Genomic DNA, 15,861 nt, shown 5'->3' on the forward strand with positions numbered 1-15,861 from the left:
TATGAACCAACAACACAAATTTCGCCTTGAAAAAAGGCTTTCTTCTGTTTTTTTTTAATAAAATATTTGCAGTGCTTAAAGCATTTTCACAAGTTCAAAAATAATAACAATAATGATATTTTTAATTAGATGAGAAATTTTTAATTATAATGGCAAAATGATTCACATCTACCTAAATCTATACCTTTGGGTTTAATTCTTTTTAGTTAAAAAATTTTAAAAAAAATTATCCTTTATATTCTAAATTTTCTTACCAAATTTCATCATAAAATTAAAATATTTTAGGTAATTTGGTTCTTTCAATATTTGGGAGAAAATTAAAAATAAGAAATAAAGAAAAAAATATATAATTAAGAGGAGATTTTTTTTCCTTAAATAAACTTGAAAATGATGAATTATTGTAGTGGAGAGATAAATAAGAAATTATTAATTGCTACGGTTGTAATCTTAAATGGATTAAAAAGGGCAAAATTAAAAAATAAACCTTCTAATTTGATTAGGAAATTAGATTCCAACAAGTCACTTCTTTAATTACAACTCCTAAAATTACTTATATTTTAGTATACAATTAGTAAAAAAGAAAACACAAAAACAAAAGTTGACACTAGCATTGGAATATCATTTTCCTATCTAAGACCCTCAAATCCTTTCTCCTTCCTCACATTATTCTTCAATATTCCTGAAAAAAAAAACAATATTTATTTATTAGTCCTTCAAATAAAAAAAAGTAAACATAAAAGAAAAAAATGCTTATTTTTCAATATATTTAAATTATTTTTTAAAATGTAAATAATATTTTTTTGTATTTATATTATAAAAAAAATTCTATTTTTTAACCGGAAAAATAGACAAAAAAAAAGAAAAAAAAAAAGAAAAAAAGGGAACTGACAAAGAAAGAAAACAGAAGTCACTGACTCACTGAATGAATGTAACTGGAAACATTAAAAATCCAAAGCTGTCTTTAATTCTCCAAATAAATTATGTTGTTAGAAAATTTATTTTTATTTGATTTCATAGTGTAACCTAAATGATGAAAAAATGGAAAATGAAAAAGGAAGATTGATATATACCTTGAGGTTTACAGAGAGGAGGATCTTCGAAAAGAGACAAAGAAAGCTGTTTGTGAGCAAGTCCAATGTCAAACAAGATGAGACCGGATGTCGGGTCATTAACGATGATGTCTTTAACAGGCAACCAAAGGAACAGTTCTTCTTGGCTTAACCCCACAACCCCAATCAAGCTTCCATAGCTAAGGTTAGCCCTCACTACACTGTCGAAAAACACCCTATTCTCGTACTTTGTCAAGCAGGGTTCGTCCAACAATACTTCCAGGGTTCCATTGTCTGAAAGGGTATAAGATTTCACTTCTTTTGGGAGCAAACCTGCCGGTAACCCTCTCGAAACGAGAAGATCGTGGATTGAAGGAGAAGAGGCCGATGAAAAAGAAGAGGGTAAAAAGAGGAAGGAAAATATTATTATGAAGAGGAAGAAATGAAGGTGTTGTTTTGTTGAATAGGGTCTGATTTTTATGGTACTGCTGGGAACTGCCATGGATGATATTCGAATTTGCATAGAAAGATGGAAAAAATAAAAGGAAATTAAAGAAAAAAAAGATGGGGGGAAATGGAAAGGTACTTGGAGGAAAATGGGTGTGTTAGCTTATTAGAGGAGATGGGAGAAGGGGATGAAAACAAAAAATATGTGGAAAAAAATAGTATTTCATTAAAAAAATGTTTTAAAAATTATGAGAGATGACTCTTTTGTCCTCGGTTGGTATAACACAACATAACATCAATTATTAGGGATAATTACACTCGATGCGTTTCTTAAATTTTGGAATATTTTAATTTACTCCTTTAAGTATTACTTCTTCTATCAATTAAGTCTTTTTTTGGTCAATTTAGTTATCTTTTTTTTTTTGCTACATGTTAATTTAGATTTTACATGTTTAAAAAAGGAAGTCATTAGGGGAGAATCTAGAATTTTTTTACAGAGTCAGAATTGAATTATAATTTTTTTAAGAGGTTAAAGTGTAATTTTAATACGAATTGGTATATAATTTTATCATTTTTAAAGGAACTAAATATAACTGTTTTAGTTTTAGGGGGTAAATTTGAATATTACCATGCATTAATTTATAATACCATCCTTGTGGCCTTGAATTTGCCCTTGGTGGTCATTAAAATTTTAGAAAGAATTTCAAGTCCATATTATCTATCTGAAAAGTATATGTGTTTAAAATTTAGTTCATATTGGAATCGATATGACATTTAAAACTTAAACTAAAAAAATTAAAATAATGAGTATTATTGAAAATTTTTTCATATTTTAACATTTTACGTAGAATAGAAAAAACTAAAGGGGACATGCATTTATGAATTGTCATTTTGATGGAAATAAAGAACATGAGTTGAATGTTAGGTTGTTGTAAGGTGACATAGTTTAAAATTTGTTGTGTTGACATATATAATATTAGTAAGTACTTATAGTGTTGAGATATAAGTGGTAAGACCATAATGGACATGGTGTGGTCCATTGAGTATGATGTTGTCCAAAATTATTTGTATTATTTGACTTGTTTTCATACCCATAATTATAGAATTTGTTATATGTCATGTGGATGTTGGAAAATAATAGAATAACTAAAAACAAAATATTTGGAATCTTAGATTGGATAGCATCTATACATGTTTCTCTATCTTAATTAAACTAAAAATACCATACAATTAAAGCTTTCTTAAATAGTTTATCAATCTCTAATATTCCTACAAATGCAAAGGTAAATTGTGGGGTTAGGCACAACTCATGATAAAATTTTATTTATATAAGTTTTTTTTAAATTATTATAATAAAATTTATAATAACTTGACCCGATTACTCGACTTGAAATATACATGATTTAAATAGCCCCAATCATTCCATTTGGGGGAGGAGGCTAAACAAGCTACTTCTTTATCTTCTTCCTGGGAAAGTTTCTTCCTCCCTACTCTTAACCTTCTTTAAGATTATTTTGTCTCCCCTTTTTCACTTCTGTTGATACTGTGCATCAACAAATTTAAATTTTGAAATTAAGTAAATTAATTATTTCAAAAAAAATGAAGTAATTTAAACCCTATTAATTTCAAAAGTAAGCAATTAAATATAATTAATCATATTAATGTCTTCTATCAATTATACATATTTTTATTGGTATAATAACATATTTTTGTATTTTTGGTCTTAATTCTAAAAAAATCAACGAATTCAACATCAACATTTACTCAAATATTGCGAGGTAAATTTGTTGAATTAGAACAAAATTGATAAAATGTGTAAATTTTGAAGGCTAAATTTATTATTATACCAATAAAAATCATGTAAAATTTATGGATAACATTAAGTTGTGGTTAATTACCCTTAATTGCTCACTTTCGAAATTAATAGAGATTAAAATACTATATTTTTTATTAGAATAACCAATTTATTCAATTTCGAAAATAAAATTAATATGATAAACTATTTTTATACCTTATAAACAAATTATATTTGAAAATGGTCCCTAACCAAATTGTTATATGGACCGAAGGATCAATCAGTCACAATCTTTGTTGTTCGAATCTCATCACAATTAGGATGGTGCTCAAAGGCAAAGCAAAGTTATTGTCACCAACTCTTAAACCCTAATTCTAATGATCATAAATTAGGGTTAGTTTAGACAAGGAAAGGGCATTTTTGTCACTCCATATAACTCAATACAGACAGAGTCCCCCATCTAGCCAGATTAGTAAGTGAAGGTCAAACATGTAATTATACCCTCCACAGCTCTGATTTTCACATTTTTCTTGCATCTTTATTTCGAGTCCTCATGCATTTATTCATGTATGTAATATTTGTCTCTCATGGTTTTTTTTTTTTAAGTTATCTAGACATTACAACTTTTTATATTTGTATGTTCATATATATTTATATTGTAAAATTTGTAGTTTTGTGTATATATATTATGAGGAGTGATTACAATAGTGTAAAACTATTTTGTATTTTTGCACAATTTTATAATTTTTTTGTATAATTATATATTTTAATAATTTAAACGTTAAATTTATTCATATAATTGTATCTATTATAAATGTAAATTTTTTATTCAATTTTAGAGTGAGTTTGGATGGACGGTAGCATGCGGCGTATTTAATTTATTTTTTATCTTACGCTATAGTATTATTACAGTATTTAATCCTATTATTATTATTATTATTTTTACATTAATTATAAATAAACGCATTATCTATCCAAACCTACTATTATATTTTTATATTTATCTATCCAACCCTACTATTATATTTTTATATTAATAGATCAAATGATTTTGTTAATATCATTATTGTTGTAATAACTTAAAAGTATTGGCTTCATATATAATATATGTTTTAATTTATTTACCTTTTGGCCACTTGGGGACAGGAGAGTGGGACAGTAACCAGAACTGACCCAGACACAATTCTGAGTTTGTGGAGGGGGGCAATGATTTCGTTACGAGCAGGGCACCAAATGAAGGTGAGGCAGCCATACGGTTTGACACACGCGGACCATGGGTGACTGCCAACTTGGCATTTTCCGGTTGGTGGGTTGGTCACGAGGTGTATTTCTGTGTGGTGGAAGGAGTGGCTCCGGGCAAAACCGTAAAAGCAGATTTTATGGGCCCACGTGTGGGCCGTGCAGGTCCACAGGCGTGATTTTTTTCCCGTGACCTCTTTCTTTCTGTCATGGAATCCAACGCTATTTGTTCTTGAGGCCAATCTCTTTTATCTTGGCTCAATTAGAAAATCTATTGGCTCATAATATAAGCACTAAAATAATAAAAATTTAAGTGTTTTAAAAAATTTTAGTACACATTTTAGTTGAAGTAAATTATTTTTCTCATTTTAGATATTATTAGTTGTTTTCAATTCAGTCTTTAAAGTTATCGAACGTTCTTGAATTATCCTTTCGGACGTTAAAAAAATTGATTGAGATATTCAACCAATCATAAATTGTCACGTGACATTCCTTAATACTGTGATCATATACTAAAAAATATTTAAAAATATAAAAGAATTATAAAAATATAAATAAAATTATATTCTTTTTACAAAATAAAAAATATGTTAAATTTTTTTAAATAGTAAAAAGTAATAAAAATTATAAAAAATTATTAGAATTTGTAAAATATTGTAGAAAATTATAAAATCATTAAAAATTGTAAAAGATTGTAAAAAAATTAAATTTTAATAATAATAAATATTATTGTATTTTGAAATAAAGTATACATTCGCTAACCACATTTAAAATATTAAAAATTTGATATAAAAATTGTATATCATAATACAATCAATTTTTATAAAAATTGTAATAGCAAGGGCTAGTTTGGATTACGGAATAAAGTTTAGGTACTTGATTTGACCAAAAAAAAGTTCAAGTATCTAACTCAAACAAACGACATAGTTTAAGGATCTTTTGTTCAGTTAAGCATTTTTTGAATTTTTTTTATGATTTCATTTTTATTTTTAAATACTCAGAATTAATTAAAAAAAATAAGATATTGCACCACTCATTTTATATGAGTGAAAATAATTAAAATAATTTAAAATAATAAAATCTAGTCCTATAATAAATAAGTAGTCATTTTATATATAAGAAAGTTACAATATATATTTGGGTAAATTATATAAATAGTCACCTAATTATTAGCATATTTTTTGTTTCGATCACTTCTATTTAGTTTTTTCTTTTTTAGTCACTAACGTTAACAAAATTTAATATTTTGGTCATTCATCCGTTAAATCACTAATGGATTGCTAACGTGACCATTTTTATTAGTATAATAACAAATTTAGCCCTCCAATTTTTATAGATTCTATCAATTTGGTCTTAATTCTAAAAAGTTCAACAAATTTAACCCCCACCTTTACACATGATGTCAATTTAGTATTGATTTTAAAAATTCAAAAACTTTTAAAAAATAAAAAATATTCAAAAGTTTTATTTTTCGATAAAAATACATAAAATTTTATAAAAATGCATATGAAATAATAATAATAATAATAAATACCCAATTTTAATTTTTAACATGAATTTTATTTATTAAAATAATAATTTTATAAAATAAAATATTAAAAAAAACCCACTAAGGCTTAAACCAAATTCAAACTTTTTCATCTTTAGTTTCATTTTATAATAATAATTTATTTATTATATGTTTAGCTTTGTTCTTTAGTCATAGCCAAATTTGTGGAGTGCTAGGCACCATCTTTGGCCACAACCACTAGCACCAATAACACTCTTACTTCGAACTCCTCAATTTTCACATTCTTCATCACCATGCCATCGAACTAGGTTAGGTAGTAGAGCTGCTAACTTGACCACCTACTGAGTCTTCAAGATCACATCTTCACCTATATATCTCCAAATATGCTCACCTCAAGCACAACCTCTAACGTAATAAACTCATTCTGGTAAACAACCAAAAACCATCAATTCTTACCCACTTTACATCAGGTTGTAGTTTTTGACTTAGCTAGAACATAGTGGTCATCAATGTTGAGAAAAGGGAAAAGTTGAACTTGTTTGAATCTTTTTCATGGATTTTTCCCCCTTAAATTATTTTTTTCATTTATAAAATTACCATTTTTTATAGAAGAATACCATAAGTGGCCTTAGGACCTATTAGTCCTTACATAAGAATTCCCAGCTTTATCATCTAATAACATCTTTATAACGTTGTTCAAAGGTAACTCAAATATGACTAACTCTAAAGCATTTTCAATACATGTTTTTGCTATACAATCAGCTACCTTATTAGCTTCTCTAAATACATGTTGAAATTTGACCATCGAGAACTGCCTACTTTCTACTTTAATACCCCGAATGAGCGAGGCCATCATAACATCCTCATAATCTGCATTTAGCATATCAATTACTATCTTGCTGTCACTTTTCAGAATAACCTTAGAATAACCTCTATGTCAAGCTGCTTGTAGACCATGATATATTGCCCATAATTTAGCTGTGAGACTTGGACATCTTCCAACAGACCGGTACAATCCTGCTATCCAATTACCATGACAATCATGTAAGACACCACCTATGGTGGAATAGTTCCTATTATCATTTAACGCTTCATCAGTGTTAACTTTGACCCGACCCTTTTTTAGAGGATTTCACTTTACATAAAATACTTCAATTGGGTGACTTTAGGTTATCGGTTCTCATCATACTACAAATATTGGTAGCAAGACTTTTAGTCCTTCTAAGAACCTCTTTCGGATGAACACTATCATGTTGAAATATAACTCTGTTCTTATTTTTCCATAAGAACCAACACAAAACAGCAAAGTATATTCCACACTCTATACTACCAACATGTAAACCAACATTATTTTCCATATTACCAATTATCCAATTTATTAGATTCATCCAAAAAAACTGAGATATGTAACATGAGGGAATTAGTTTATACCACATACCTACACTAGAGAGACAATCTTGCAAGATATGAACCATAGATTATTGGCTTCCACCACAAATTGAACAACTATTATCATCAGACATTCACTTCCTCACCCTCTCCTGATTTGTCAACAAACCTTGTCTCACCAGCCATATAATGTGCTCGACTCCTGGGGGCTAAGTATTTCTCCAAACATTATTCCAATTGTTATGATGTATGTTAGTAACAAAGAAGTTAAGGAGTGTTTGTTAAGAGTTAGTTAGTCTGTTGTTAACAGTTAGTAGTTACAAAAGTGTTTACTCTACTGTATTAAATATGTAACTTGTTCTCTTGAATAATACACAAGTCATTCTTTCTTCATTCTGAGCATCTTGACATGGTATCAAGAGCATAGGTTCTCTTGGCATAATTATTTTTCTTTCTTTTATTTTATTTTGTGTTAATGGCAATAGATGGTGTTCCTACTGTTGACACACATCGTCAGTCTACAAATGTTGGTGAAGCAATTCATTCTTCTGGTTCTGGTCCTCTTGTTTCATCGAGTGTGCATTACTTTTCCAAGTGTGATACTATCAAACTCAATGAGCATAATTTTCTCCTGTGGAAACATCAGTTGTTGTTAATTCTTGAGGGTTATGGTCTTGAAGGGTTTGTGTTAGGAACGGTTTCTTCTCCTCATTCTTTCATAATCAGTGGTGATGGTCAACTTGTGGAAAATTCAGCATTTTTGGTTCATAAGAAGTAAGATAAGTTCTTGGTTTCTTGGCTTCTGTCTACAGTCATGGATGATATTTTGGTTCATCTGACTGCAGCTAAAATGAGCTTTGATGTTTGGACAACTATTAGTAGACGTTTTGGTGCCAAGTCTAGTATTAAAATCTTGAGCATGCGTCATACTTTATACTCGATCAAGAAGTCTAGTCTTTCTGTCAAAGATTATCTAGCCAAGGTAAAGAGTCTTAGTGATAGTTTGACTACTGCTAGAAGTCTGGTTACTGAACAAGAACAGGGGAGTATAATCTTGGCTGGTCTTCCCATTGAGTTTGGGTCTATTCGTGTTCTTACTTCTGCTACTCCCATGAATCTTGACTTAATTACTGAAATGCTATTGGATTGTGAAGCTCGTCAACTAACTATGTTGATTGAGGTACCGTTGCAAGTTAATTTGGTTTCTCAGCAAGGCAACCGGGATTCTATGAAAGCAAGTTTTAACACTAGTCGTGGTTCGCATCAAGGCCATAGGAATTCTAGTTGCGGATGGTCCCGTGGTCGTACTCGTGGTCCTGGTCGAGGGTGGTCCCGCTCGAAACCACAGTGTCAGCTGTGTAGTAAAATAGGGCATATGGTGCAAACCTGTTATCATAGGTTTGATTAGAATTTCTTTGGCATTGGCTCAAATTCTTCACCATCAGTCAATTACCATCATCTAAATGGGAATTCTTCATCTCACTGTTCAACGTCTCAGTGTTGTAGAAATTTTTTACAGTTATCTACGGCTTCTTCACCAGTTGTTCGAGTACCACCAGGTTCTTTATCAACACAGCACTGGTATCCTGATTCGGGTGCAACTAACCATGTCACCCCAACAATGGCCACTCTCGCTGATGTCTCTCCCTACACAGGTACTGGCCAAGTATCCATGGGTAATGGTGAGTCTGTTTCTATTGATAATCTAGGCTCTTCAAATATTTTGGCTGGTTTTCGGTTGTTACATCTTAGGGATGTGTTGCATGTGCCTACAGTATGTAAAAAATTGATCTCTATAGGGAAATTTGCAAAGGATAATAATGTTTAGTTCGAGTTTCATCACATTTTGTGTTTTGTGAAGGACATTCAGACAGGGAAGACTCTTTAGTGGGCCACACGCATGATGACTTGTATCATTTTGATTTTTCTCGAGCTAATTCGTGTAGATCGGGTTCTAGTCACAGTCTGGGTTCTCCATTGCTGTATAATGTTCAAGCTCAGTCTTCTCTTGATCTTTGGCATAATAGACTTGGACACCTCTGTCCTAATGTTCTTACTCGTGTCTTACGTTCTTGTAATCTTTCATTCAAGAATAGTGGTTTGCCTCTTAATTGTACATATTGTAAACTAGGCAAATATCATAAGCTGCCTTTTACTGCTTCCAAGATAGTGTACTCGACTCCTTTTGAATTAGTAACATCAGATGTTTGGGGTCCATCTCATGTGTTGTCCAGTGGGTACTCATACTATGTCTCCTTTGTTGATTTATACAGTAGATTTACATGGTTATATTTTCTAAAGAACAAGTCAGAGGTTCTTCGCTGTTTTTCTCATTTCTACAAGATGGTTCAAGTTCAATTTGGCCAGTTAATCAAAACGCTACAGATCGATGGAGGGGGTGATTTTATTTTCTATCGACTGAACTTGCTCGGCTTGGTATTCAACACCGAGTCACGTGTCCCCACACTTCAGAACAAAATAGGGTTATTGAGTGACGACATCGTCATATAGTTGAAATGGGATTGATTCTGTTGAGCTAAGGCTTCTATGCCTTTAGAATACTGGTTTGATACTTTCTCTCATACGGTTCATCTAATCAACAGGCTCCCCACATCTGTTTTGCAGTATTTCTCTCCTTACGAAAAATTGTACAAAGTTTAGCCTGTGCCCGGTTAAAGGTTTTTGGCAGTGTGTGTTTCCCTCATCTCAAACCTTTTCAACAATATAAGCTACAGTTTCGCTCCAGCAAATGTGTCTTTCTTGGTTTTGGGCCTCATCACAAAGGTTATAAGTGTCTTGCTGCTGATAGTCGTGTGTTCATCTCTTGTCATGTCTTATTTGATAAGCTGGAGTATCATTTTCAAACTGGTTTTTCTTCTTTACACGGTTTTGGGTCTATCAAGTTCAGTCATCAAGATTCTCGTGTGCCTGTGGTTACAATGCCTAGCTCAAGTTCTGGTTTATCTTGTTCCAGACTAGATGTTCCTGGTTCAGTTTCATCTCCTACTTCTCTAGGCCTAAGTTCTCCTAATTTAGTTTCTTCTTCCAGAGCTAGTTCTGTCGATGTTACTGTACCTGAACCTAGTGTGTCATGACCTTCTTCTAATGTATCAGGTGCTATCAGTGTTCGACCTTCTTCTCCTGAAAACTGTCATCCTATGCAAACACGGTCAAAGAGTGGTATTTTTAAACCAAAAGTGTTTTCTTCTACCTTAGACGAGAAGGAGCCTTCCATTATAGCTGAGGCTTTTCAAAGTTCTGCTTGGACAACTGCTGCAAAGGTTGAGAATGGTGCTTTACTAGCAAATAGCACGTGGGATCTTGTGCCTCCACCTGCTGGTTGTCAGGCTGTTGGCTGTAAGTGGATTTTTAAAATTAAGCGACATGCAGATGGCTCGATCACTAGATACAAAGGTCGGTTAGTCGTTAAAGGTTATCTCTAGGAGGCTGGGGTCGATTTTTATGAAACTTTTAGCCCTGTTGTCAAGCCAACAACGGTTAGAGTGGTTTTGGCTCTTGCTATTTCTCGGGGGTAGTCTCTTCGACAAGTAGACGTCAACAACGCCTTCTTGAATGGAGACCTGCATGAAGAAATATACATGACACAGCCACCTGGTTTTGAACAGCACAGTGATGATGGGCAACAACTCGTTTGCAGGTTGCGTAAGGCGATTTATGGCCTTAAACAAGCCCCTCGAGCTTGGTTTCACAAGTTGAGGGAGTTTTTGTTAGCTTTTCAATTTGTAGCTTCTAAAGCTGATAGCTCGCTGTTTAGTGACGTACAGGCACTCAGCTCTTCTATGTGCTTGTATATGTTGATGATATCATAGTCACTGGTACTTGTTAGTACAGAATTTCGGTGAGTAAAATCTCGAACACACGAACGAAACTCAAATAGAAGAAGAAATAGGACAATGCTCCAAGGCGTGTATTAAGCCACTATCTTTAAGGTTATATTCATCCCCACCTATCTTCGGTGTGCAAATGAGTTCCAAGCAAATTAACCTCGAGGATATAATAAAGCCAATGACTATTTGCGTTTTGCACTGACGAGAATAATCCACTACACACTGAGCAATATATGACAAGAAACTCAATTTCTATAAAGGATTTCTGCAGTAATACTTCATAGAATAATCTAATAATATTAGAAAACGAAGGAAGGAAAGAAAGAATTTTAGAATTTGATGGTATGATTTCCAAATAAAATCTCATTCCTATTTATAGGAATTTTCATGTCTCTTCATAGAGACATCTTTCATTAATAGGTGCCTTTCTGAATAATAATGTTTTTAAAATTATTCATTTAATTATAACTATTCAAATAAATTATTTAAATAGTTATAATTCTTTTTCAAAAAATCAAACAATATAATCTTTTGATTAATTACACATATTCATTTATAGTTATTGGAACCCTATAAATATTTAAAAAATGTTCCAACAATCTCCCCCCATTTTCAAAATATTTTAGATTTTTATATTATTGAAAATCAATTTGTATAAATGAAAGGTATCTTACAATTGAACCTTCACTTGGTGAAAGCATGTTAAAGTTAATCGAAATTGCATGGTAGACTAAGCTTTGAATCAATTATTTCATTTGATTAACCGAACACATCTCACATAATGATTTTAACATCGGTCAATGCATAGTATCTAGGGACACTATTATGGCCATGTGTCTATGTCTTCTTTTCATGAGTGCTGTCAGAACCAAGCCCTTGAGCTCCTAGAAGCGGCCATACTTTCACTCACATAGGTAGATCCCATCAAGAGTGTTCCCGTAATTATAACACTCCAACATTTTATGTTATGGGTCCATTAAGAGTATATTACTCATCTTTCCCTTATCATTACGAGTACCTAGCACTTTAATCTTAGGATGGATTTATTTACAGTGCTAACAGTCACATACTAATGATGTACTTTGTCTCATTGAACTCAAGACTTGATGTTATACCAAGCATTGAGTCGAGTTTCCATCATGGATGACTCTAATTAATGGGCTTGATTCCTATCCCTTTTGAAGTCCTTTTTACTATATCTCTAGCAAGACTTTTTGTCAAAGGATCCGCCAAATTTTCACTTGACCTCACATAATTAATAGTGATCATTCCATCAGAAATTAATTGGCTAACATAACTATGTCTTAATCCAATGTGTCTAGACTTTCCATTATATACTTGGCTATATGCCTTTGCTAGAGTAGCCTCACTATCACAACAAATAGAAATAGGTGAAATTAGCTTAGGCCATAAAAGTACATCATAAAGTAAATTTCTTAACCATTCTACTTCTTTAGATGTAACGGCTAATGCAATAAATTCTGCTACCATGGTAGAATCAGTAATACATGTTTGTTTCTTGGAACCCCAAGAAATAGCTCCTCCACCAAGAATGAAAATCCATCCACTAGTAGATGCATGATCTTCCAAACTTGTAATCCAACTAGCATCCAAATACCCTTCTAAAACTGGAGGATATCCATTATAACACAATCCATAGTTAATAGTTTTCTTTAAGTACCTAAGTACTTTATTCAAAGCTTGCCAATGCAAGCTACTTGGATTACTTGTGTACCTACTCAATTTCCCAATAGCATATGCAATATCTGGTCTTATACAAGTCATTATGTATATAAGACATTAGACTTGCATATTTCAATTGATCAATTTTCCTACCAGCATTAGATACTAATTTTATTTGAGGATCCATGGGTGTAGATGCAAGTATACAGTTTAAAAGATCAAACTTTTTAAGCACTTTTTCAATATAATGTGATTGTGATAAAGCTATAGTGCTTTCATCTCGGGTTATTTTAATCCCAAGAATAACGTCTGCCACACCCATATCCTTCATAGCAAAGTTGTTTGACAATAATTTCTTTGTGTTTTCTATTTGTTCCAAATCCGTGCCAAAAATGAGCATGTCATTTACATATAAGCAAATTATGACACCTTTTCCATTTTTAAATTTGCTATATATACACTTATCGGATTCATTTATTTTATAGCCATTAGCTAAAACAACATTGTCAAACTTTTGATGCCATTGTTTTGGTGCTTGTTTAAGTCCATATAAAGATTTAACAAGCTTACAAACTTTATGCTCTTGTCCTGGAACAACAAATCCTTCCGGTTGTTCTATATACACTTTCTCTTCTAATTCACCATTTAAAAATGCAGTTTTAACATCTATTTAGTGAACAACCAAATTATATATAGAGGTAAGTGATATTAAGAGTCTAACTGTAGCAATTCTTGCTACTGGAGCATAGGTATCAAAGTAATCAATACCTTATTTTTATGTAAAACGTTTGGCTACCAACCTTGCTTTAAACTTATCAATGGTTCCATCGACCTTCATTTTCTTTTTGAAGATCCATTTACAACCTATTGGTTTGAAACCCGGCAGAAGATCAACTAAGGTCCAAGTTTGATCTCCCATTATTGAATCTATCTCATCATTTATTGTTTCTTTCCAAAAAGCAGAGTCTTGAGATTTCATTGCCTCTTCAAATGTCATAGAATCAGATTCCGTATTGTAACAATAAGGTATCTTATTGCATATACTTTCACCTTTTCTTTCTACAAGAAATATAATAAAATCTGGTCCAAAATTTTTGACCTTTTTAATCCTCTTACTTCTTCTTAATTCTTGACAAGATTCATCATTATTATCAATTTGTTCCAATGGAATCTCATTCTCATTTGAAGAATGAATCAATTGTTGTGGCTGTAATTGTCTTGATATAGAATTAAATCTATCTTCATCAAAAATAGCATCTTTTGATTCAATAACAGTATTAATTGAAATTGAATCATTTGTTTCAATTACCATGAACCTATATGCCTTGCTATTATGTACATATCCTATAAATATGCATTCAATTCCTCTTTCACCTAACTTTTTATGTTTAGGTGTTGAAACTTTGACAATAGCTCTACAACCCCAAACCTTCAAATAATTGAGGTTTGGTTTTCTTTTCTTCCATTGTTCATAGGGTTTTTTTTAGTTTCCTTATTAGGAACTCTATTCAATATATGGCAACCTGTTAGAACAGCTTCTCCCTAAAAACCTTGTCCAAGACCTTAATATGATAACATTGAATTTACCATTTCAGTCAAGACTCTATTTTTCCTTTCAGCTACACCATTTTGTTGTTGTGTGTAGGGGGATGAAACTTGATGGATAATCCCAGTGAATTCATAATAACTTGGATTATAGTATTCTCCACCTCTATCCGATCTTAAGCACTTGATAAATGATTCACATTGAAGTTCAACTTCAGATTTATAAACTTTAAATTTATCAAGTGCTTCATCTTTTGAATGCAATAAATATACATAACAATATCTAGAACAATCATCAATAAAAGTAACAAAATATTTCTTTCCACCTAATGTAGGAGTGTTATGCATGTTACATAAATCACTATGTATCAAATCAAGCAATTTTGTATTTCTTTTAACCTTAGGGAAATGGTTTCTTGTAATTTTAGTCAACATATATATATATTGTATTTTCCAATATTATTATTAAAAACAGGAATTAAATCAAACTTATATATGTCATTCAATTTCCTATAATTCAAATGACCTAATCTATAACGCCATAAACAAAAAGACTCAACCATATAAGCAGAAATAGTATTTTTATTCTTATTAATAATATTTAGTTTGAACATACTCTCATACATATACCCTTTCCCTACAAAAATTCATCCCTTAGACAAAATAAACTTATCTGCCTCAAAAACACGTTTGAAAGCAAACTTATTTAACGGACTTCCAGACACTAAATTCTTTCTAACTTCTGGTTTATAATGTACATCATTTAAGGTTAAAACCTTTCCAGAAGTGAATTGTAGTTCAATAGACCCTTTGCCTTTGATTGCTGCGGTGGAAGAATTTCCCATGTACAAAACATTGTCATTTTCACATTGTGCGAACTTTGTGAACATGCGTTTGTCTTTGCACACATGTTTGGTTGTTCTGGTATCAATCCACCATGTATTATTATCTTGAGCCATATTAATTTCAGATATCATTGCAATGAACTTTTCGTTATTATCAGCCTTAGAAGATGATTTCTTCTTTAAAAATCGACATTCATTCTTGAAATGTCCCGACTTACCACAATGATAGCATGAGCCATTTTGTTTCTTTTTGAACTTAGGTGCTCTATCAGTCTGTTTGAACTTTCTCTTGAATGATTTAGTAGTCTGTACTTCCTCCATAACATGCACTTTGGCATTTTCAGAATTTAGATTCTGATCTTGCTTTTGATATTCTTCTTCAATATGAAGATGATTTGCCAAAGCCTCAAGAGATATTTCCTCTTTCTTATGTTTTAGACTTCTTTTAAAGTCTTTCCACGATGGAGGAAGTTTGTCTATTATGGAAGATATAACAATCATTTCATCCATT

General features: G+C 31.6%; 1 protein-coding gene across 1 annotated transcript; it reads right to left on the reverse strand.

The window, feature by feature from the left end:
• Nucleotides 1-471: 471 nt before the first annotated feature.
• Nucleotides 472-2,529, reverse strand: LOC107948210 (uncharacterized). The gene is made up of 2 exons (XM_016882674.2): nucleotides 1,071-2,529; nucleotides 472-679 (listed from the first exon to the last, which is right to left on the reverse strand). The coding sequence occupies exons 1-2, from the start codon at nucleotides 1,570-1,572 to the stop codon at nucleotides 627-629; spliced, it is 555 nt and encodes a 184-aa protein (XP_016738163.1). The 5' UTR covers nucleotides 1,573-2,529; the 3' UTR covers nucleotides 472-626.
• Between the last annotated feature and the right edge of the window lie 13,332 nt (nucleotides 2,530-15,861).

The sequence above is a fragment of the Gossypium hirsutum genome, chromosome A11 (genome assembly GCF_007990345.1).
Source record: "Gossypium hirsutum isolate 1008001.06 chromosome A11, Gossypium_hirsutum_v2.1, whole genome shotgun sequence".
NCBI classification, from domain to species: Eukaryota; Viridiplantae; Streptophyta; class Magnoliopsida; order Malvales; family Malvaceae; genus Gossypium; species Gossypium hirsutum.